Source organism: Triticum urartu, chromosome 7A (assembly GCF_056163025.1).
Source record: "Triticum urartu cultivar PI428250 chromosome 7A, HENAU_Tu73, whole genome shotgun sequence".
NCBI lineage: Eukaryota > Viridiplantae > Streptophyta > Magnoliopsida > Poales > Poaceae > Triticum > Triticum urartu.
In genome coordinates, this window is record NC_141879.1 from 307184485 (window position 1) to 307207867 (window position 23383).

Below are 23383 nucleotides of genomic sequence, written 5' to 3' on the forward strand. Positions count from 1 at the left end.
GCAGCTAACCACCCGCCCGACGCCTCTCTTATGGCAGTAATTAGACACTGGACACGCCCATGGTTTGAAACTTCGGGTACAAACTGTATATAGAGAATGGTCTGGATGGGTTTGGATTGAAAATATGTACAGTTTGGATTGGTTTGGATTGCACCCCTTGCTGTTTGGTCTAATCTGGTTTGGTTGCTGGACGTATACACGTATGGATTGGGCTGGGTTTAGTCTGGATTACAAACTATTCCCAGGTTTAGTTCCAAACTACTGTAGTTCCCTCCTCGGAAATAATAAAAGAACGGTTGACTTTTGTTTGACCATCCAAACAGAAGAAGAGTCCAGGTCCAAAAGAGGGCAAGGCGAGCCATGGTGAGTGGTGGTGGGATGGAGGTGGAGGTGCGCGTCGTGGGCGGTGCCCGGAGCTGCTTCGTCGCGCTCCCGCTCCACCTCATCGAGGCCCTCTCCCGCACTTCCGCCTCAGGCGACCTCCCGCCCGTCCTCGCGCTCGACCTCCGCGCGGCCGCCGGCGCACGGTGGTCCCTAGCCTGGTCCGGCGCCGCGTCCCGATCCCGCGCCATCGAGGCGAGTGACTCCTTCATCCCTAGTATGAATGGATAGCCATGGCATCTGGTTGGTTAGTTAGAGCCTCTAGGAGTCGGAATTTACTGCTACGTTTCACTGAACTGATGCTTGCTTCAGAGGTTTTGGGGATCAAATTTATTGAGATTCCGTTAAGTCGTTTCAATTTCCTTAATATTGTAAATTCTGTTCCTCGTGGATCAGAGGCCTCCGTCTTAGTATGTCAGTATACTATAAGAACAAGAAAAGTCATGAAAACAAGATCCCTGCGTGGAGAAAATTATGGAATTTTACTTAATTGTTTGATGGGTCGCTGTTGGGGTTGCATGGAATCAGAATCATCGAGATTTTTCTACTTGTTGTCAATCCAATCCAGTACTTGTTGTAAAATCGCGATCCCTTGTGCATAATTGTAGCGATCATCTATGATTTGCCCTTGATTGGTTTACCTTAAACACGTTTCTATACAATATATAAAAGAAAAAATGCTCCAGATATTTGCAGTATGACATCAAATGGTAGAGCCTTGCAGGTTGCACAGGAGTTGGCAGAGTGCATTTCATTGCCTGATGGAACGATAGCTCAACTCAGTGTAGCTCGCTCTCTGACCAGAGCTGACTCGGTCAGTATAGAGCCCTTTAGTGAGGATGATTGGGAGATACTAGAGAGCCGTGCTGATTTGGCTGAAGAAACGATTTTGCAGCAGGTATTATATGTCCTCTTTAGTAGTTGGTTTGTTTGCTGTGCTTGCTGATTTCATCTGCCATTAAAACCTAGTGATGTTATAAGTTCTGCAGCAAATTATTTCTCTTCATCACATGCTATACCAACTGTTAATTCAGGTCTTACAATAAATTAAATCATCTGTACAATGCACTTCAGTGTTTCTGTATTACTTATTTACAAATCCATTTTCAGATCTAATCCGTAAAATTTCAATGTTGTTCTTCAAACTAGGTCGGTATTGTTTATGAGGGCATGAAATTTCCGCTGTGGTTGGATGGCCATAATATTGTAAAGTTTGTTGTGGTTTCATCTAGTCCCAAGAAGTCAGTTGGTATGCTCCCCCCCCCCCCCCCCCCCTTCCGTTCACTTGCACGATACTGTTACATCCTTTGGACGTATGCGGCTTTCAATGCCCATCTAAAATCATATGTTGTAATTTCATCTTCCTATTTTTTTCTATATTAAGTCATATAATGTACATCTTTAGGGAGGCTTGTGTGCACTTGGTAAGAAAGTAGTCACTTCTTATAAATTACTTTATACTGAAAGGATATTTTTTTCATGAATTTTCTTGTATCAAGTGTGTTCTTGAAGAAAGCAAATTGAGCATGTCAGTATCTTCTGTCCATCCCCAAGTATGTTAATGGTTTGTGTGGTTTCATGTTATCTGGAACCAAGCATTAGCCCAAAACTTAAATTGCACAAAATCTTATTGCAGTATTTTGATGCTCCTTAGAGCATCTACAATGCTAGATGCTTGTATAGATGCTTATAGAGAAAAAAAAAATCATAAATTAAAATAGCATCTAAGCACTCCAGCTTTCATGTTGGATGCTTATTACATGTGCTAACTAAACAACCTAGGTGCTTGGTGCGGGAGGAAAAAGGACCAAGCAACTGATGCATAGTTTTGTGCCGGTGCACGATCTGACACCGGGATTTAACTGGGCAACTACTAATCTGGCAGGAATCTGAACCTGGGGCCCGGGCCAAGTCTCCCCTGTTGGGCATGGCCTTAAAAGGTTTGCAAACTAGTAGTGTCAAGATTATGTATACGTCAGTGAAATATCAAAATATTCCAATTATCATCTCATCTCTTATAAACAAAATGTATTATGCTAGTTCATTAAAAACGAAATGACTCTTTTGCGGCCGCGCGTGCCAACACTCGAACCAATACAGGCCATTGTCAGCTTTCCAACAAGTAGTAGCATGTGCAGGATCCACTTCCTTTTGCATGGGAGCAGCCTACACCAAGTACTACATACGCAAGCGCTCCGCGCATGCCGCGGTAAACGTGTAGGTTATTATGGTAAGCAGGCCCACCTAATCTACATTAACACCCCCCCCCCCCCCCCCCCCCCCGCCCGCGTGAATTTCAGGGGGTGGGCATTCTAAATTAATCCTTCAACTAATCCTAAGGCAATCAAGAATGCACTGCACACTTTCCATTTTGGGAGAAGGTGTCCTGTCGGAAACCGAGTATGTGGACGCTCGCGCGCGAGGTAGCAATGCCCTCATTCAAATGGTATCAGAATAAGCAGGCTATGATGTATAATTTCTGAGCACTCTTATTGTGTTCAAATTTAGTCTCTATAACTAGGTAAACTATTGCAATTATCTTTTTTCTACAGACAACGCTTTGTAGCTTCTCTAGTGCACTAGTACTGCACATGACTGTAGCTAATGTAATATCCTCTCAAGAGATCCTATATATAGTTCTAGCCTCTAGGGCATCATATGGCTTGAAGTTTCTTTGCTGCACTGCACTGTATACTGTAATTACTGCTACTCCTTATTTCAAGTTATCTATTGTGCCCATTTTTCAGTTCAACTTGTGCCGGGAACTGAAGTTGCCGTGGCACCCAAAAAACGTAAAGAGAAATTTCAAGACGTGCAAAAGCAAGGTTCATTGAAGGAACAGGTCGAAACAAAGGCACTCTTGCGTGTTCAAGCAGCAGATAGAAAGTATGCACATAAATTTAAATCTAAGGGCATCGAGCTGGGGGTGGTTCTGAGCTATGCTGTGCTGATACATCCAGATACAGCTGCAAGGACTTCATTTGGTAATCTGCAGTTGGTCACTATTTCATCTAAATCATTGTCTAAGGGGCTTACTGAACAAGGCAAAGAAGCTGCACAAAAGAAGGGTGTTTCAGTACCCAAAAGGACCCGAGAAGTAGTTGTCTATGTCTTATTCTCAGACTCTGTTGCTAAAGGACATGTTATGCTTCCCTACTCTATTCGTCACTTTATAAGTGCAGACACACATTCATGTGAGTTCACAGACCAGATTTTTCTTCCGTATACCAAGAGTTATCCAGTTTTAATCTATGAATTATGGTTACAAATTGAAGCATTTTTCAATAGCCATTTTGCCAGTCTATTATTGCATCTTCTCTGCTGCTTACTTTGCAATTATCTGAAATGGTGTTTGTCTGTTCCAGGGGTTTATGTGACGAAATACACTGCTAATGTCAAGAAGGATGAGCCTATAATGAAAATGTGTCCTTTACATTTCAGTATGCACGAAAAATATGTGCATGATAACAGCGATTTAGGCGGTCATGAAAAGGACACTTGGAGGAACACCAGTATTCCTTCAGAAAATAGCAATTTCTTTCAGAAAGCTCCTAACAATGAGCATCTTCTGAGTGCAGATGCTGATAGTATTTCTGAATCCATGTCAGAACAGAAGGCACTTATTAAGCATTGGCTTATTGGGCAACTTAAAGAAATGGCCTTTCATGCTGAAAATTCTGAGATAATTTCAGTAGTTTTACCAGCCAAAGTTTTGATCCATTTTGAAGTGGTAGATGGGAAACTAAGAAAAGGAGATGATTTTCTCTACCTGTTAACAACTACTTTTGAAAACCCTGGTTACAACAATTCACAAGGCAATGTTGAGATTACTTGGAAAGCCCCAACTGATGATTTAGAAAACTTGGAATTGAATTTCGGGAGGTTGGAGCTGGGTGAAGCTTTATCATTTGATTCTGTAGTGGACGATGGCTTCGACAATGATTTTAAGCTGACTCGATCTTCGTTAGGTTGGATGGAGAATGCAATGTCGGATGTGACAAAAAGTATATTCTTTCTCCACTGAACGTGCAAATGTTTACTTTTTTGAATTTTATTTTTTAGATACTTAGAAATATCGCTAATCTTGTTCTTTACTTCATGATTTGCATGCTTTCCTCTTTGTAGGACTATCCGTGCTCGTGTCTTCAACTGCTCTGAGGTTATTTAACAGGCTAAAGCTTCCCTTTCCTGGACATGTTCTTGTCCATGGGCCTCGAGTACGTAATGATACCCAGTTTCTCTTGTGAAATTTTACATCTGTATTGACATAACTTGTCTGTGATTTCGAAATTAATTTGAACTAGGGGTTATGTTCTTTTTTCCTTTTCCAATTTGTTTAACTCCACGTTCTGTTTCAGGGTTCTGGGAAAACTGCTTTGACACGGGCTGCTGCAAAATACTTTGAAGACCATCAAGAGATACTAGCACACATGTAAGCCACTCTTTACAAGAAACTGAGTTTTTCTTTTAAAATAATGATCATTGCACCTAAAAATATATCAATGAAAGGTGGATTTTGTTGTCAAGAGCAGAATATATATGGATTGTTCCAAACTTGCAATTGGCAAGGCTAAGGAGACAAGGCAAACAGTTGAAGAGAGCATTTCTGAAGCTTTGCTTCATTCACCTTCTATCATCATATTTGATGATCTAGACAATGTAATTTCAGTGTCTTCAGATCCTCAAGTATCCCAATCGTCCAGTTCTTCTGATTCGCTAGTAAGATACTTGACTGACATCCTGGACGAGTACAAGGTAAGCAGGTGTTATCATATTTTTCCTTATTTGCGTTGTTATGATATGTAAAAATTAAGTTGTATAACGGCCATCTTGATATGGTAGGCTGCTCTTGTTTTACAAGAGTACTTGTATGCCTTACTTGCTTAGCTTTACCCTGTATTCTCGGTAGGATAAAAGTCGTAATGCATGTGGATATGGACCTATTGCACTGATGGCTTCAGTTCAATCACTTCAGAGTCTTCCTCAAGAGCTGACATCATCTGGTTATTTTCTTCCACACTTCTCTTCTAGTCTGGAGTTGCATCAACAACTTCTGACGAACTAATAAGAAATTCCACAGGGAGATTTGATTTCCACGTTGAACTCCGTGCTCTTGCCATCCCTGAGCGTGAAGCACTATTGAAACATCAAGTTGAGGAGCATAAGTTACAGTGTTCTGAGGAAATTATTTCAGAGATAGCGTCGAAATGTGATGGCTATGATGCATATGACTTGGTAATGTTTCCTTTTATCATGCAACTGCTCTTTATTGACTATCTGGTATTGACAAGCATGTCCAAAAATAGAATTTGTAATTTCTCTTATAATCAGAGTATACTTGTAGCTCAATCATGTATGTAACCTGCTTGTCATAGAGCACCTTATCATATTATTATTTGTAATATTGCTGCAATTTTGGGGGACATAAATTTTATTTGGATAGGAGTAGGTCTACCAGCTAAATTGTGATGTGTTTTGTGAACAATCTGCGGCTTATGCATATATATATACCACTGTATTGCAGGGAATTCTGGTTGATAGGGCTGTGCACGCTGCTGCCTCTCGCTTTGTCCTTCCTTCTGCCTGTTTGAACTCTGTAAACCCAACGCTGGTGAAGGAAGACTTCTTGAAAGCGCTGCATGACTTCCTTCCTGTTGCCATGCGTGATCTTAGGAAATATGCTCCTGATGGTAATAATGGTGGTTGGGAAGATGTTGGAGGGCTTAATGAAGCAGTAACTATTATTAAAGAGGTGCACATTTCTTGACTTCTTCAAATTATTTCCATCAGCGTATGTTAAACATGATGCCACCCTGAGGAGCTCACAACACCGAATCTTCCTGGCTGTAAAAGTTTTACTAATTTCTACTCCCTCCGTCCCAAAATAAGTGCCTCAACTTTGTACAAGCTAGTACAAAGTTGAGACACTTATTTTGGGACGGAGGGAGTATATTGTAGTAACCTGAGCTTTAAGATATGATGACTGGTACTAATTCCATTAGGGTATCAATGGCCATTGTTAAGGGGATGAATACGCATAGCTAACGGAACATACAAATTATCCGTGCGCCAAGGTCTGAAACTAAACTGTTGAGGACCTTAGCGGTAATATAAAAGTCGCCTTTTCTTCTGACTTCTGGGGACGTTGAAGTGTACTGACTGTTAGATACTCCCTCCGTTCCAAATTACTCGTCGTGGTTTTAGTTCTCCGTTCCAAATTACTCGTCGTGGTTTTAGTTCAAATTTTGAACTAAAACCACGACGAGTAATTTGGAACGGAGGGAGTACATTACAGTGAACATTGTTGTTGTATTCAAAGGGATTGTGCAAGACATTGATAAGCCAGTTTAGAACAATTTTTTAATGAACATTGACATTGGTTTGTAAGTTATATGCTCATGGTCAACTAACTATCTTCTACACTCCTTCATTTTGCTATCTGTATAATAAGATGGTCCTACTTGCATTTATTTTTCTCCTTATAGACTCTTGAATTGCCATCAAAATACCCAAACGTCTTTACTAAGGCACCTGTACGGATGCGGTCGAACATCCTCCTCTATGGACCACCTGGATGCGGTAAAACACATATTGTGAGGGTTGCAGCTGCAGCTTGTTCTCTGCGGTTCATTTCAGTCAAGGGTCCAGAGCTGTTGAATAAGTACATTGGTTCTTCTGAGCAATCTGTAAGGAACTTCTCTTTTTTAATACTCCCACCGTTTTTATTTAGTCCGCATATTAGCTTTGGTCAAAGTCAAGCTTTCTAAACTTTGACAAAGTTTATAAACAAAAATATTAACATATACAGTAACAAATCAATACCATTAGATTTATTTTTAAATGTACTTTCACATCAAATAGATTTGTTATGGTAAATGTTTATATATTTTTAAAAAAACTTGGTCAAACTTTAGGAGGTTTGACTTTAGTCAAACCTAATATGCAGAGTAAATAAAAACGGAGGGAGTACTGTGATCTGATTCTGGTCTTTGCCCTTTTCTAGTTTCATGCACATATATAAAGGATACTTGGGATTTTTTTTTCCTTATTTTTCTAGAATACGCTTCTAAAAGCACATCTTTTTGTATTAGAAGAAATTGCCATGAAAGCACGATATTTCGCTGCGCCTTGTATTGCCCAAACCTGTCTTACTGTTGAATATAGTTACTCTTTGTGTTACAAAAGACCACTGAGATCACCATGTTCTGATATTAATGAGTTGATTCCAGGTTCGTGACTTTTTTGCAAAGGCTGCTGCGGCAGCACCATGCTTACTATTTTTTGATGAATTTGACTCCATTGCACCCCAACGAGGAACACATAGTGCAGGAGTTTCTGATCGTGTTGTCAATCAGGTTAGTAACTGCCTTTGCTGCTACTCAACTTCAGTAGGTGGGTCTTCAGTAACAAAAAAGGCAGAACATTATCTAGTTATTTTCTTGCCGTGATCTGTGTTGTTCTAATGGTATTTATGCAGTTCTTAACTGAACTAGATGGTGTGGAAACCTTGACTGGAGTATTTGTATTTGCTGCTACAAGGTTAGTTCTCAAACGCTCAAAGCAAAACAGATTGCAGTCTCTACTTTTGGATTGTAATCTCTGTCAGTCTATCCTTTTGTCCTATGTTTCTTTCTGTGGTTGAGTCTTCATAATTTCAGTGAGCATAGGATGAAATGCTGTGGTTTTTACCAATGAGGATTTGTTTATTCAAATGCTTACTTTATTGCATTCCGTTTTCTGATGGGTTGCTAATTTTGTTATGTGCAGCAAACCACAATTAATTGATGCGGCACTCTTGCGCCCTGGAAGATTCGATCGTCTTGTCTTTTGTGATTTTCCTCGATGGGATGAGCGTGTAGAAATTCTGAAAGTGCACTCTAGGACGGTGAGATTTCATTTAAAATGCATTGTTAGTTTTGTTGTTTGTTCTGTCATGTTGTCCTTTTCTGTATGATCTTTTACGGTGAAATTTAGCACTCCCTCCGTTCCATATTAATTGTCGCAGCTTTAGTGCAACTTTAGTACAATGTTGTACTAAAGCTGTGACAATTAATTTGGATCGGAGGGAGTGTCATATTGATTATTCACCAGTTATTGGAACATCAGCAATTTTCTATCTAGTTTTTCAGGTGTACTGTTCATGAGTTTGTTTTTGCTCCGAGATTAGAAAAAAAAACATTTCTCAATAGACTAGAGTGGATGTACCCTCAGTTTCTCTATGTAAATCTTGTACCCCTAAAAATATACCTCGTAATTGCTCCCTCCGTTCACAAATATAAGATGTTTTGAATATTTCAATATGGACTACGTACGGACTGAAATGAGTGAATAAACATACTAAAACGTGTCTATATGCATCCAATTCAGAAAAAAAGTTAGAACGCCTTATATTTGTGAACGGAGGGGGTACTTTCTATTTCAGTATTTGGTCAGTTATGTAGTTTCTCTCGTTTTATGACCAATTTCAGCAGAGAATACTACGTTCACTTATATGATCAGGAATATATGTGCATTCATGACAGTTTATTTTCTCTGCATCTACATTCTTCTTAATTTTGGCTTCGTGCTTATGTCTTCTGTTGGTCTCAGGTTTCACTGGCAAGTGATGCCAGTTTGGAAGACGTTGCTTCCTTGACTGAAGGATTTACTGGTGCTGATCTCGCGGCTATTCTAACAGATGCTGGGTTGGCAGCGGTTCATGAAGTTCTGGACAGCAGGCAGGACAGTATCCCGGAAAGAGAACCATGTATCAGCAAAGAACTTCTCATGTCTGTTGCTATGAAGGCTAGACCTTCTACACCAGCTGATGACAAGTCGGGGTACGATAAGGAGTTTGGTGAATTTGTGTCGTCCAGGAAGTCCCTTTCCACGAAGGTGCTAGTTGTTACCCAATTTCACAGTATCCATACTACATATTTCCGGATTGAATATTTGAATTATCCCCATATGATTCACCTGCAATAACCATCTTTTTAGCGCGATATTTCTTGCACAATTACTGAAAGAATGTTATGCAGGCTAGAGAGTCGAAAGGCAAGAAGGTGACGCTGGCTTGACTACCTCCTTCAAGATTGACAACTAACTACATGGGACAAATAAGGTCACCTGCATGCTTTGATCTGCATTGCTCCTAAAAGAAAATCCATGCTAATATGAAATCCCCGAACATTTGGATGGACATTGGGTTTCCTCTGAATGCAGATGTTTGGTCTAGTTTCTCTGATGTCCAGATGGCGCGGAACAAAAGAACCCGGCTAAGGCTAGCTTATTTTGTACTACCACAAAAGAGGAAGGGATCTGCACAAAATTCTGAATCGAGAGTGAAGGTGTTGCCATCTACCGTGGATATGCGACACTGTACCTACCAGTGTGTCCTAGTTTTTCTAATCGAATTAAGAGCGTCCCCGCGTAGGGAAGACACGTGCCAACGGGGAGGTCCTGGTTTTGGTGGTTTGACTCTTGGCTATGTTTGTTTTGAGGAGGTACCGATCCGCTTCCCTTGTGAATAAAGACAATAAGTGGGATTTTGTGTTGCTACTGCTGAATAAGCGCCACAGCAAGGGATACTATGGCCTGCAGATTGATTTCAGCATAAGATAGGTTTACACAAATTCCAAACTAGTTGCATAATATATAGACAATGCAAAAGAAAAACTGTTGTATAAACATCAATTTTCTGAGATGTTTCCCCACAACAATTTTATGTGATAGATAACTAGGAAGCATTCTTTGTTCAATGGGAATTTGGCATAACATTGTTTCTCAATGAATTGCGTTTCGTTTCATATAATTTCTTGTCAAAGAACGAACGTTTAGGGCAAAAGTGGGCGAAGTGGCGCTAGTCCACTCTGCATAATGGGTTTGCCTTCATTTTTAAATTGTCAGTTTCTTGTATTAAATTGTCTTTCTAGTAGTTCCTCTGATGAGAGCGCCCAAACTCTCCTAGCCATGAAACAAAACAATGGAGCAAAGCATGACGCCAAGTGTTGTCTTGTCCACACTGGATGCACACGGGGGTATTGGCCATATTTCGGTGGTGAAGAATCAGGCTCGCCCGTAGGGATAGACTGTTGTGCTAACCGCCACACAAACACTTTAAGCTTTGATGGGACACTGATTTTCCAAAACAAGGCCCAATTTTTACCTTGTGCCCAAGTACTAGAGGATCCACCATTATGCTCCAACCAATCCTTCCTGCTAGTTTTTGTTTAAACAATGTAAGTAGACCGCACAGAAGAAAAAAAAAAACCCGACTCTCTTCACTCCACACCCAGAAGTCATCAACTCTTCCGGTGCACACGGGGGTCTTCAATATCTCGTCAGCATCAAAGGGAATGAACACCGTGCACATCAGTTCCTCGTGCCAAAAAGAAGAGGTGGGATCTATGAGCTTGGCCACAAACTGTGGTGGGTTTTGACCCCGCAAAAAAAAATTGTGATGTTTTTTTTTGAAACGAGGCAAAAGATTTGCCATTTTCGTTGATTAAGAGAGAAGGTTTAGGGTTGGAGGCCATAGGCCAGAATACAACACATTATTCTCGCGGCATAATGTTACTCAAATATTTTGCTCCCGCGAAGCTCCAAAGCGAGCACTCCTCTTTGACCTTGGCGACCAACACTCCCATCGGAACTGCAGTTTTGCGAAAAACTCTCGTGTTACGTTCCTTTCAAATTTCCCAAGAGATGAGCATCATCAATGAGACAAGCAGCCTTCTCGACGGAGTCTGCTTTGTGGCATTCCGACTCCACCAATCCTTAACTGAGTCCAGAACAACCCACTCGTCGGGCTGTAAATCATGAAGAGCAAGCCAGGATTTGATCATGCCCCAAACTCGAATGGTGTACCGACATTGGAAAAGGAGATGTGTCGCCGATTCCTGGACTTGTTGGCAAAGCGGGCAGAGATTGCAACTCGGCCACCCACGGCGGTGTAGTCTGTCAACCGTCCAAATTCTATTGTTGATAACAAGCCAAGCGAAAAATTTAAACTTGGGGGAGCCCAGTTCTTCCACACATTTTGATTCATATCCGTCTCCACCAAGCCAAGAAACTGAGCCCTGTATCCGAGGCTGTGGAGTAATGGCCATTAGTGGTGAGTTTCCAAGTGATGGAGTCTGGCCTGTCCAGGTTTAGCTGGATGTGGGCGAGTCTTTCCCAAAGCGCAACAAACTGGACGATGTGCTCAGAGGAGATGCCCGAGGCAACATTCACCTGGGAGATCCAGTAACCATTGAGCAATGCCTTGTGAACAGAAGAATTCTTCTTTTTGGAGATGTCGAAAATTTTGGGAGCAATATCTTTGGGCCTGATGCCATCTAGCCAAGCTGACTCCCAGAAAGTGGCCCGAAGACCATCGCCCACCTGCACCTTGGAGGCCGATGCGAAGATGTTCCGATCATTCTTGTCGCAAGGGGAGCCCAAGCATGACCAAGGCTTGATCGGGTCCTGCCAATCAAACCACAACCAACAAAGACAAAGTGCAGCCGCAAACTTTTGAAGATTTAGGATCCCAAGACCACCATGCAGCTTTGACTTGCAAACATGATCCCAGTTAATCTTACATTTCCCACCCGTGACCTTGTCACAACCAGCCCAGAAATAAGCACGCCGGAGGGCATCAATCTTTTTCATAACTTCAACCGGAAGATTTAGAGTCGTCATGTAATAGATGGCGATGGCCGTGATGACAGACTTAACAAGAACCATCCTTCCAGGGGCTGCAACATGCTTTCCCACCCAAGGTGTGAGCTGGGCCGCAATCTTGTCCTCTAGAGGCTGATAGTGAATTCTCTTTAGACGCCTCACAGAAATGGTAAACCAAGATACTTCATCAAGAAGGTGATTTGTTGAGCCGGAAAAGATTGAACGATATCCGGAAGGTCCACATTGTCACAGCTAATTGGGGCCACCAAGCTTTTGGAGCAATTTGTCATCAGACCAAAAATATCTCCAAAGCTCCTAAGGGTATCAGCGAAGAAACTGACGTCCTCCTTGAGGGGGGCAATAAAGGCAGCAACATCATCCGCGTAAAGTGAAGATCGGATCGGCATAGCCTGCCCGCCAATGGGATGAAGGTGACCTTGCGATGTGGCCTTCTCCAGTATGTGATGCAACGGATCGATGACCAACACGAAGAGGAGTGGGGACAGAGGGTCCCCTTGTCTGAGTCCATGTCCAAGTATGAAGGGATTGCCCAGTACACCATTGAGCAGAACGCGCGATGAGGCTGTAGACAAGAGGGCAGATACCCAGCCACGAAACTGTGGTGGGAAGCCTAGATGGTTCAGCAAGTCCAGGAGATAGTCCCAACACACTGAATCAAACGCTTTCTTGATGTCAAGCTTGAACAAAAGAGTCGGGGTCTTATTGCGGTGGAAGCGTCTCGCCAGGTTGTACACGTACATGAAATTGTCATGAATACACCTCCTCTTGATGAATGCACTTTGAGCTTGAGAGGACCAGATCATTCATATGGGGAGCCAGCCTTTTGGACATCATCTTAGCAATGAGCTTTTGCGATGGCATGGATTAGGCTTATAGGGCGGAAGTCGGAAATATCCTCGGCCCCATCCTTCTTCGGGATGAGATCTACATCAGCCGAGTTCAACCAGTGAAGGTGAGCAGTCTGAAGGTTGGAGAAACGATTAACTGCCAACATGATGTCAGTCTTGATTGTGTTCCAACACGCTTTGAAGAAAGTGCCCGTGAAGCCATCCGGTCCGGGCGCCTTGTCACCCGGTAATTCAAACACCGCAGCTTTGATCCCCTCCTCAGTGAATGCCTCGTCCAAGCCCTAAAGATCGCAATTAGGAGTTGGCAATAGACCCCAATTGACATCGATGGTACGTGTAGGGACTTTTTGGCCTATGTTCTTGAAGTGGCTGTGAATAATCTTCTCTTTGTCTTCATGAGAGATGACTCAACCCTGATTGTGTTTGGGGCAATGAATAAATTTTTTTCTCCTTCGGTGATTGACGCGAACGTGGAAATAGCGGGTGTTGGCGTCTCCTTCTTTAAGATTTGTGATCCGTGAGTTTTGTCTTTTTCTAGACTTTTCGAGCACCGCTAAGCCAATGATCCTTCTTTTTAATCTTTTCCGAAGGTCCCTTTCCTCCGGGCTTAGCTCTCTTTGTTCTTGAGCGAGGTCAAGACGAAGAATAACCTCAAGAGCCATGTGGAGCTAGACCTTGGCGTTTGAGAAAAGGGTCTTGCTCCAGGAATGCAGTTTTTGGCCTGTTCTCTTTAGCTTGTGGAATAGCCGCTGATATGGCTCGACATGACAAGAAATCTCATTACATGCCTCGAAAATGACACGTTGAAACCCTGGCATTTTTGTCCAGTAATTTTCAAAGCGGAAGGATTTAGGCTTCTTTGGTCCAACATCATTAGCAAGGAGGGGGCAGTGGTCCGAAAGTGATGAGGAGCGGGCATGCAGAATGTGCGTGGCAAACTCGATATCCCAATCTTCATTGCAAAAAAAGCTATCCAGCTTGCTCATCGTCGGGTTACTTTGTTCATTGCTCCAAGTAAATTTCCTGTTTTGCATGTGAATCTCCTTGAGCTCACAGGTGTTGAGGGCGTTGCGGAAACGCACAAGACGGCTTCGATCCACATTGGCTCGGTTTTTATCACTGGCATGATAGATTTGGTTGAAATCACCATTTACTAGCCATTTGGTCCCAGGCGGAGGCTTTTCTGAAGTCAGCTCAAGATAGAAAGCATCCTTGTTAATGCTACGGGTTGGTCCATACATTGTGGTTAGCTTAAAGATTTGTCGCCGTCGTAGTTGTTAATGGCCACAGTCGCGGAGAGGAAGTAGACTCCAATATGCACATTTGTCACCGTGACCACGGAGTCATCCCAAAGCAGCAAGATGCCGCCTTTTGTGCCATCATCCGGCCTTTGGGCAAAACTCTTTAGGCGTTGTCCACCTAGATATGCAGCCAAGAAGGGGTCAACAGATTGAAGCTTTGACTCTTGGATGCAGACGAGTTGACAGTAGGAAGAAGCGAGTGGTTTCATGGACGGTCGTGCGATGATCTGGGCAGTTTAACCCACGTACATTCCAGGATAGGATTGAAAGATTTGTGTCTAACATAGCAACATAGGGGGCACCTCTGGGCAAACACATCCATCATCAGGACAATCACAGTAGACATGACAAACTAGACACGTACAAATTATCTTTGGTCTCGCCAGGACAAACATCAACAGCGCACAGGTGCCACTGCAAGCAGGCGTACAAACAAGACTTGATCTATCTAACATGGGAAACTAGACTACAACTTGGTCAGAGCAGCAGAGCTCAGGCTTCACCGGCAGTGGCCGCGCTCACGTCAGGGCCTCCCTCTCCACCATGCAGCACAAGGGAATCTTCTACAGCCGTGGCAAGATCATAGTCCAGCATGAAAAGAGCACGCAAAGCAGCAACAGTGATGTTAGGCAAGCGCCCTTGGAACATGTCAGCAAACTTGTTGATGGCATCTTCTGTGACTTGCCCCTTGAGGGAGTCCTGGATTAGGGGGTCTCCGAACAGCCGGACTATATCCTTTGGTCGGACTGTTGGACTATGAAGATACGAGATTGAAAACTTCGTCCCGTGTCCGGATGGGACTCTACTTGAGGTGGAAGGCAAGCTAGGCAATACGGATATGCATATCTCCTCCTTTGTAACCGACCTTGTGTAACCCTAGCCTCCTCTGGTGTCTATATAAACCGGAGGGTTTTAGTCCGTAGGACAACATACAATCATACCATAGGCTAGCTTTTAGGGTTTAGCCTCTCCGATCTCGTGGTAGATCAACTCTTGTACTACTCATATTATCAAGAATAATCAAGCAGGACATAGGGTTTTACCTTCATCAAGAGGGCCCGAACCTAGGTAAAACATTGTGTCCCCTGCCTCCTGTTACCATCCGCCTTAGACGCATAGTTCGGGACCCCCCTACCCGAGATCCGCCGGTTTTGACACCGACACCCCTCTTCAGAAACGATGCCCATGCGATGGCAAAGCAGTTGTTCAGCAAGCTTGGCGATGGGTATGTCTCTCTTCTTTGCCTAAATGCGAGGGCTGTGCCGGGTGAGCTGGAAACCAGAGATCCCAGCCAAAGTTTTGCGTCTTGCTGTTGGCCTTCTGGGTGGCATTGATCGCGGAGATGGGGAGGGTAGCAGCGCTGGCTTGCGCGGGGTGAACAATGGGGTTGCTTCTCCTTCTTCAGTTGCCTCTCCGGACGGCTATTCCAGCGTGGCATCTGCATGTTGAGTCTCTTCATAGTCAGCTCCATAGGCAGTAGCCAGCACCGGAGAGGCCCCAAGCCTGACCAAGGACGAACATGGGGATGGAGTGATCTGCCTCACATCTGAGGGCAGGTCAGCAGGAGCTGGAGGGGTCAAGATCACAGGAGCAGAGGCCTTGGGCGCTTCATGCGCCTACAGAGTGAGAGATGGCTGCACCTTGGAGCCCAGACAGGTAGTGCGACACAACCAAGACAGAACTGGGGAGTCCGGGGCGATCTCGACGATGTCTGGAAGTTGTACGCGGAGACGACGGAGGAGAGCGGCCGCGCGACTCCTCCAAGACGACGGCAACAGCGAGTCTTGGAGAGCAGTCTTGAGGGCGATGGCGAGCGCGGGGACCCGAAGCCGGGATCACCTCACCGGATGCCAGCCGCTGGACGCGGCAGAGGTCGATCTTGCGACCATCCGAGGGGTCCATGCCAACACGGCGGCGATGCCCGTCCCTGCGGTCTTCATGCCGGCCATCTCTTCCATCACGGTCACCGCGGCGGGAGTCGCCGCGGCGGGAGTCGCCACGACCATCTTCTGGCCGACGCGTCGGGGCACGGGACCAGCTGCGGAAGAAGCGGTCTCTCTAGGAGGAAGCCTGCCTGTCCTCGCCCCGACCACGCCGGTCCTCCCTGTCACGGTCGTCTTCATCATCACGGCGGTGACAGTCGTCATCCTGGCGCCGCGGAGCCAGCTCCGGCCTGTCGCGGAGACGCGACTCGCCATCAACCACACCCAGCCGGATAGTGAAGGGCTGCATATGTGGCCGATGGGGAATCCGCCCTGAGGCGTCAGGCGTGTAATCCTCAAGGAGGTCCATATGGACCAACACCCGCTTCTTGATGCCAGCGTGGCCGATAGATGTTGATGGAGCGCCTCCAACACTAGTGGCGACATGGGAGGTGAAGGTGACTTGCTGGACCTTGGGAATGGCCGAAGGGTTCGCTGACCACGCCCACAGCTTGAGGCATGTGGCGTCCTCCTAACGCAGAGTGGCAATGTCGAAGTAGTGGACGAAAGTGTTCGGGCCTAGCACCTCCGTCGCCACGGAGTCTCTCCATGCACTCAGCGGGATGCTTTCGGTGCATAGATGGACATGGAAGTTGCCCTGCACCACATCTGCCTGGGCGTCGAACCTCTAGTTTGCCGCATGGATGTCGAGGCCGGCATGACGGAAGCGACCGGGGGACGCCGTGACTTTGTCGCGGTGATGCTGGTAATCGAACAGAGCGAAGAAATCTTCCGCGTAGTGAGGGACGACCTTGACTCGCTCGATGCCGAACTGCACTTGAAGAGCCTTGCGGATCTCAGCCGCGTTGACGGCTGGCCGGTTTCCACCCAGCCATATGAAGGCGCCCAGGCTTGTGAGTCTTGCAGCATTGGCCTCCATCTCTGGGGTAGAGATGACGACGACGTGGCCCTCCTCTGGGCATAGCGATGGGTCGCCGATGCGCACTGGTTGTCGCGACATGACGATAGAGGCTGGGGGAGACGGGGACCGCGGCGACGGCCTCCAAACTGCTGCAGGTGCTGGAGAAGATGCAATAGACGACGCCTGGCAACGCGCAGCAGCCACGGATGGAGATGGAGAGGCGGCAGACGGGTTGGAGCAGAAACGCGCCCGGTGGCCAATCTGCCGGCAGCGGAGGCAGGTGAAGGGATTTTGGCAGTCAACTTTGCTGTGGCCCTTGAGGAGGCAGCGATGACATGCTCTGTCTCTGTGCTTGACGAAGGTGCGCTGCACAGGAGGGGAACAAGGGGATACTGCACGCCATCTTGAATGCTGGTGGATGGGGAGCTCTCTCCACCAGTACGTGGGCCAAACAAGCTGCCACTCCACCTCGCGGCCAGCGGCAGCGGCAAAGTCGCGCCTTGACTCCACAGTGGAGAGCGCAGGACGCCTTGACTCCTCAGTAGCGGGCGTAGGGCTCGAAGCACCGGCTCGCGCAAAGAGCGACTTGAAGCAGGCCGACGGCGATTTAAGACATGGCCAGTGAGCACCATGAATAGGGGGTGGAGGAGTGGCTTCCAGCAGGACTGCATTAACAACAAAGCTTACCGATCGAGCAGGACCCGTCCCATCCCGGGCAGCCGCAGCAGGGGCAAGCGGCGGGGCGCTGGCTTGGGCAGGCGGATCTGACACAAGACCCGCCGGCTGAGGGAAGAGGACCGCGACCAGTATAGATCTGGCATACCGTGGCGAGGGGAACCCGGGGGGGGAGCGCGACGAGGACGAGGGGGCAGTAGCCGGCGAGAAGGAGGCCGGGATCTGGACAACGGTGGCTGCGGGCGTCGGAGCGACGTGTCGCAGGAGCGTGGGAGCGGGTGAACGAGTGAAGTAATCGGCCTTTTGTAGCTGCTCCGCGGGATCCAATTATGCGCCAAATATTTTTGCTCTCTCTTGTGCCAATCTTTCTAATAATTCCCTGAGCCATAATATCACGTCCATCAAGAATAGCGTGTCAAATCTGTGATGGATGTGGCCCTAGTTCAGCTTCGAAAATAAAGCATGCTGGATAGTATATCGACTTGAGGATTTTTGCACCAAGGGAAGTTGGTCCGTGCAGCAACTTAAGGATTGCCTGGAGGCGAGTACTAGGCGCTGGTCGACCAGCCCAATTTGCGCCGGTCAACGCGCAACCGTCCAATTTCAACTATTACACCCGTCCGATTTGGCGTCCTCGTTTCGTCCACCTCGTCCCGTACGGGATTGACCCTGTCCTGGCTCTGCCTCCTCCTCCCCGTGAGCCCTCTCGCCTGTGCCTTCGCCTCGCCTCCGTCCACCTCATGCCTGCCCGCTTGCGGCTCCGGTGGGTACTCCCGCCGTCGACGCCGTTGTGCTCGGGCGCCGGCCCGCTGTAACAGTTCCAGCTCTGCTTCGGCTGTTTGTAGAAAAAGTGATTGCTAGTTCCAGCAAAAATCAAATATGGTTCCAGCAAAGATCAAAATTGTAGCAAAAAAATCATGATGGCGATAACAACATCTTCTCGATTTGTAGCAAAATATAAAAGGGGATCCAACAAAAATCTGAAGTGGTTCCAGCAATAAATAAAACATGGCGCCACCGTTTGTCGCCGCCCGAGCGTCATCTTCACCTACTGCAGCAAAATCAAATGTTGGTTCCAGCAAAAATCAAATATAGTTGCAGCAAAAAACAAAAAATTGTAGCAAAAATCATGATGGCGACGATTACATCCTCTCGATTTGTAGCAAAATATAAAAGGGGTTCCAGCAAAAATCTTAAGTGGTTCCAGCAAGAAAAACACATGGCGGGCACCGCCGTCGCAGCCCACCACCATCTTCGCCTAGTGCAGCAAAGTCAAGAGTTGGTTCCAGCAAAAATCAGATGTGGTTCCAGCAAAAAAATTGATGTAGAAAAAAATCATGGAGGCGACGACACCTCCAACCTCTCAATTGCAGCAAAATCAAAAGAAGGTTCCAGCAAAAAATGAAGTGGTTCCAGCAAAAAAAACGATGCAGCAAGCAAATCCCCTAGCACCGCACCTCGTCGGTTCGCCGGTCATGTCCGGTCACCTAGCACCGCATCCTGTCGATGTCACCGGCCATGTCCTCCCCTCTCGCCGTGCGCAGTGGTGGGTGCCTCCCAAAGTAGCGCCCATTTGCAGGGGAGGATGCGTGGAGGGAGGCCGTCAGGTTGGCGCGGGATCGACGACGCTCGTTGCTGGCGAGATTTAGTTGAGAGCCTGGGGAAAGAAAGTTGGGGATAAGACGAGACTCAGGCACTCAGCGGTGGAAAAAATGAATGGATGGGGAGTGCATGTGGACGGGATAAGGAAAGCTGAAGCGGTGTGTCAGTGGACTCGTTGACGTGACCGACAGAGTTTCGACCGGTCAACCGGCTCTCAACGTTTCCCTTGCTTGGAAAGCAAAGCCAAGTTAAAGATTTTCAAATCTCGAAAGCCCGGACCTCCTAGCTGTTTTGATCTTGTCATAACATCTCAAGACACCCTTCTTTTTTTACAATCTCTCAAGACACCCTTCTTTTTTTTGCAGTCTCTCAAGACACCTAACATGATGACGGTAGAAAATCCTTTGTTGGGTGACTTTTTTTAGGGGTTGCTTTTTTTGAGGGGATGCTGGTTTTTTTGAGAATTCTCGCCAGCTTTATTCATTCAAAGTGTAGGTCATAGGTACAAGGTTGGATCATGGGGATTGCCCAACCACACATGTCTACCTATGCCTAGGTTACAAGCAAACTTGGCGAGATTATGAGCCTCAAAATTAAAGTTCCTACGCTCATGAATGAAAGAACATGAAATAAAACTATTACAATGGTTCGTTATCTCATGTATGATCGCTGCATTTGGTCCTCCAGTCCCCCTGTTTATGTCATCCACCACTCCTTGGCAATCGGACATGACACATATGGCTCTCACAGCTAGGTCATCTGCTAGTGCGAGTGCTTCCCGACACGCATATGTCTCCAGGATTTGAGGGTCATTGGTTCCTTGAAAAAACACTGCCGAGGACCCTAGGTATAAGCCCGTTTGGTCCCGACAAATCACAGCCACTACTCCCCCATTACGCCTTCTAGCGATTGCTCCGTCTACATTGGTTTTCACACTTCCAGCTGGAGGCGGAAGCCAGCGCTGAGGCTGTGCTGTAGCCGTAGCAGTTGGTCCTCTACTGTCTTGTTTCACCAAAGACTGCCCCAAATCTGAGAGAAAATTGTCAACAAAAGATGTAGTCTATTGTGGACTCTGGAAGATGGATTCATAGATTGCTTTTGGCCTAGCATACCATATGGACCATAGCGTGACGACCATCCTCATGAAGCTCGTGTGATCCACCGAGTCGCTCAACTCGAACAGCCACAACCTGGCATTGGGCTCCATATTACCTGTCATCTATGCGACCAAGTCATCGCCCGACAGAGCCCAAATACACCTGGACATGGTGCATGAAATAAGGGCATGTCGCCATGAGTCCTGACATCCACAAAGAGGGCACACGTCTTGGACAGACATATTATGTTTCTTCAAAACATTAGTGGTAGGGAGGGAATGGTGAGCCAACCGCCACAGAAAGATTCTGATTTTCGATGGTACCTTGAGTTTCCATAGAGAGAACCATGATTTCTCATCTCGCTGAACATTGGATGATCCACTTGTACCTTGCAGCCATTCCTCACACTGAAACTTTGTCTGTTGCAAAAACCTATAGGCCGATGACACTGAAAACCTACCCTTCTTGTCCGGATACCAAGCCCAGAAATCTACTGTGTTGCTATTGCATGTAGGTATCTTCAGAATTGCATTTGCATCTAGCAGAAAGACGGTTCTTACCAGTTCCTCATTCCATGATCCTGTCACTGGAGATAGAAGCTCAGCGACCAGCCTCGGTGGGTCAGCCACTAAAGATGTTATGGGCTGTAACGCCCCGAGATCGTTGCGCCAGGTGTCTTCCAGTTATTCGCTGTTGTTGCCTTGCCATTTGTTTGCGTGTCATGCATTTCATATCATGTCATCATGTGCATCGCATTTGCATACGTGTTCGTCTCATGCATCCGAGCATTTTCCCCGTTGTCCGTTTTGTGATCCAACACTTCTACGTTCTCCGACGCCCCCTTTTGCCTCTTTTTGTGAGCGGGTGTTAAACATTCTCGGATTGGACCGAGATTTGCCAAGTGGCCTTGGTTCACCACCGGTAGACCGCCTATCAAGTTTTGTGCCATTTGGAGTCCGTTTGATACTCCAATGGTTAACCGGGGAACCGTAAAGGCCTCGTGTGTGTTGCAGCCCAACACCCCTCCAAAGTGGCCCAATAACCCATCCAAACCCCCTCCTTCCTCTCGGTCGTTCGATCATGATCGCGTGGCCAAAAACCGCACCTCATTTGGACTCTCCTAGCTCCCTCTACCTATATATATGTCCTCTCCCCCGAAAAATTCGCGGTTGAACCCTAACCTCCTCCTCCTCCGTGCGTCCAGACGTGTCCGCGCCGCGCCGGACATGTCCGCCGCGCCGCGCCGGACATGTCCGCCGCGCCCGTCCACCTCACTCCGACCAATCGGGTCGTGCCACATCAGCCTCACCGCCGCCCGCGTCCAACCGCGCCTCACCACCTGTCCCGCCGTCCTCCCGTCGCCGCACCGGCCCGCCACGGCCCATTGCGGGCCCGCCCGGCCCGGATCTCCCCCGCCGCCTCCCGCGGGCTCCAGCGCCCCGCGGAACCGTGCGCCGCCCGCTGCCGGCGTGCTCCGCCGCCGCAGTGCGCCGCCCACCGCCTCCTGCCTCCGCGCCCCGCGCCGCCAACCTCGCCGGAGCTCCTGCTCGCGCCACCGGAGTCGAGCCGCCTGTAGAAGCTTCGCCGGAGCGCGCCCCTAGGTCCGGCCGGATCTGGCCCGCGCTGTCCCCGACCTCCTCCGTCATCCCGCGCCCCTCGCCGGCCTCCCCCTCGCCGGAGAGCTCGCCGGAGCTCTCACCGGTGCCGGATCTGGAGGTGGACCAGATCCACCAGGCCACCGAACCAAATGTCGCGCCCACATCCTGGATCTCCTCGTCCCGCATGTCTCCATCCCGAGTTGACTTTTCCGGAGGTTGATTTTCTCTAAGTCCCCAGATCTGTGATGTTTTCAGGCCATGTTCATCGCATCATAACTTCATCATCGTAGCTCCGTTTCATGCGCATGATATATCAAAATGTTCATGTGTATGTGCTCTTCATTTTGTTCCATTGTGCCATGCTTGTTTGAGTCCATCTTGATGCCCTAATAGTTGATGCAAGACTGCTATAAAATGTTAGGTGCCAATTCTTAGCAGATCTTGAGCATGTCATTTTTGCCATGATTATTGTGTGCTGCATATGGGCTTGAGCCCAACATGTGTTTTGGGCTATGCCATGCCATATTTACAGGAGTGTATGCCATGTATTTTTGTGATTAATGTGGTGACTAGCACAAGCATGCAAAGTAGCTCTCGTGATATTGCTGATTTTAGGGACTTAGAATTTCACTAATTCTTTGCTCTGCCGTTATTTTTATGCCATGTATTCATGTTGCTACAGAGAGATCCATGCTTCTTTTGAGTATGTTCAGTAAGGATGATTTGGACATATGGTTATTCTCTATCCATCCATGTCCCTGTTTGCATTTATGGAGTGCCCTAGTATGACTCAATCTTGCTCTACTTTTGCTACAAAATGTTCCTGGCAGATTGTTTACGTGTTAATCAATTTTGCCAAGGTTGTTGTAGTTGATCCATGCATGCTATGAGATTGTTCTTGCCATGGTTAGCTTCTTGATCATGTCTTCTTGCTGGTAGTATGTTTAGTTTGTCATGCAATGCCTTGTGTTGAGTGCATCGAGCTCACAAACATGCCTTCATAATTCTGTTTATGCCATGTCCAATTTTCTGCGAAGTCTGAATCTGTTAACAAAACTTGCTATGTTTACATGGGTGCCATCATATATTCTGATCCTTTTTGGCTTATGGTCAGTAAGGGACTTTTGTTATATTCTTTGAGTAGATTCATGCCATGCCTTTGTTTGCTATGTTCTTTTCCTGTAGCATGTTGTTATCTTGCTCTAAACATTGCTTCCTGATATTAATTCCTGACATGTTAGTATTTTCACTAAGTCTGTAATGCTGGTATCTTTTGCACTTTTGCCATGCTTGTTTGAGCCTGCTCTTGTGTGATTTAGCCGTAGCTCAGTGTTCATCTTTTGTCAAGAGATCACTGCCGTGTGCTTTGTTGC

At 46.6% G+C, this 23383-nt stretch overlaps 1 protein-coding gene, 1 long non-coding RNA gene and 1 pseudogene across 5 annotated transcripts; 1 reads left to right on the forward strand and 2 right to left on the reverse strand.

Annotated features, from left to right (window-relative positions):
• Window positions 1–303: 303 nt before the first annotated feature.
• On the forward strand, window positions 304–10147 carry PEX1 (peroxisome 1). 4 transcript variants are annotated; one of them, XM_048688009.2, is made up of 18 exons: window positions 305–576; window positions 1106–1279; window positions 1531–1630; window positions 3129–3575; window positions 3747–4385; window positions 4507–4598; window positions 4740–4813; window positions 4914–5136; window positions 5291–5384; window positions 5462–5616; window positions 5906–6133; window positions 6867–7067; window positions 7611–7736; window positions 7859–7920; window positions 8149–8266; window positions 8971–9255; window positions 9399–9481; window positions 9583–10147. In XM_048688009.2, the coding sequence occupies exons 1-17, from the start codon at window positions 361–363 to the stop codon at window positions 9435–9437; spliced, it is 3273 nt and encodes a 1090-aa protein (XP_048543966.1). In that variant the 5' UTR covers window positions 305–360; the 3' UTR covers window positions 9438–9481; window positions 9583–10147. The 4 variants fall into 4 exon arrangements, with proteins under 4 accessions (XP_087394227.1, XP_048543966.1, XP_048543965.1 ...); XM_048688008.2 differs by having other exon boundaries at window positions 9399–10147; XM_048688010.2 differs by having other exon boundaries at window positions 6909–7067; window positions 9399–10147.
• Window positions 10148–16252: 6105 nt separating this feature from the next.
• On the reverse strand, window positions 16253–17137 carry LOC147959407 (uncharacterized; annotated as a pseudogene).
• Window positions 17138–18131: 994 nt separating this feature from the next.
• On the reverse strand, window positions 18132–19515 carry LOC125524590 (uncharacterized). Its single transcript, XR_007290850.2, has 2 exons — window positions 19171–19515; window positions 18132–18764 (listed from the first exon to the last, which is right to left on the reverse strand). It is a non-coding gene; the product is annotated as an uncharacterized LOC125524590 (long non-coding RNA).
• Window positions 19516–23383: the final 3868 nt, after the last annotated feature.

Coding starts and splice junctions, on each gene's coding strand:
- PEX1 (XM_087538101.1), top strand. CDS start 361: ATGGTGAGTGGTGGTGGGATGGAGGTGGAGGTGCGCGTCGTGGGCGGT. Junction 1,631..3,128: donor TAGTCCCAAGAAGTCAGTTG/GTATGCTCCCCC, acceptor CCCATTTTTCAG/TTCAACTTGTGCCGGGAACT. Junction 4,599..4,739: donor TTCTTGTCCATGGGCCTCGA/GTACGTAATGAT, acceptor GTTCTGTTTCAG/GGTTCTGGGAAAACTGCTTT.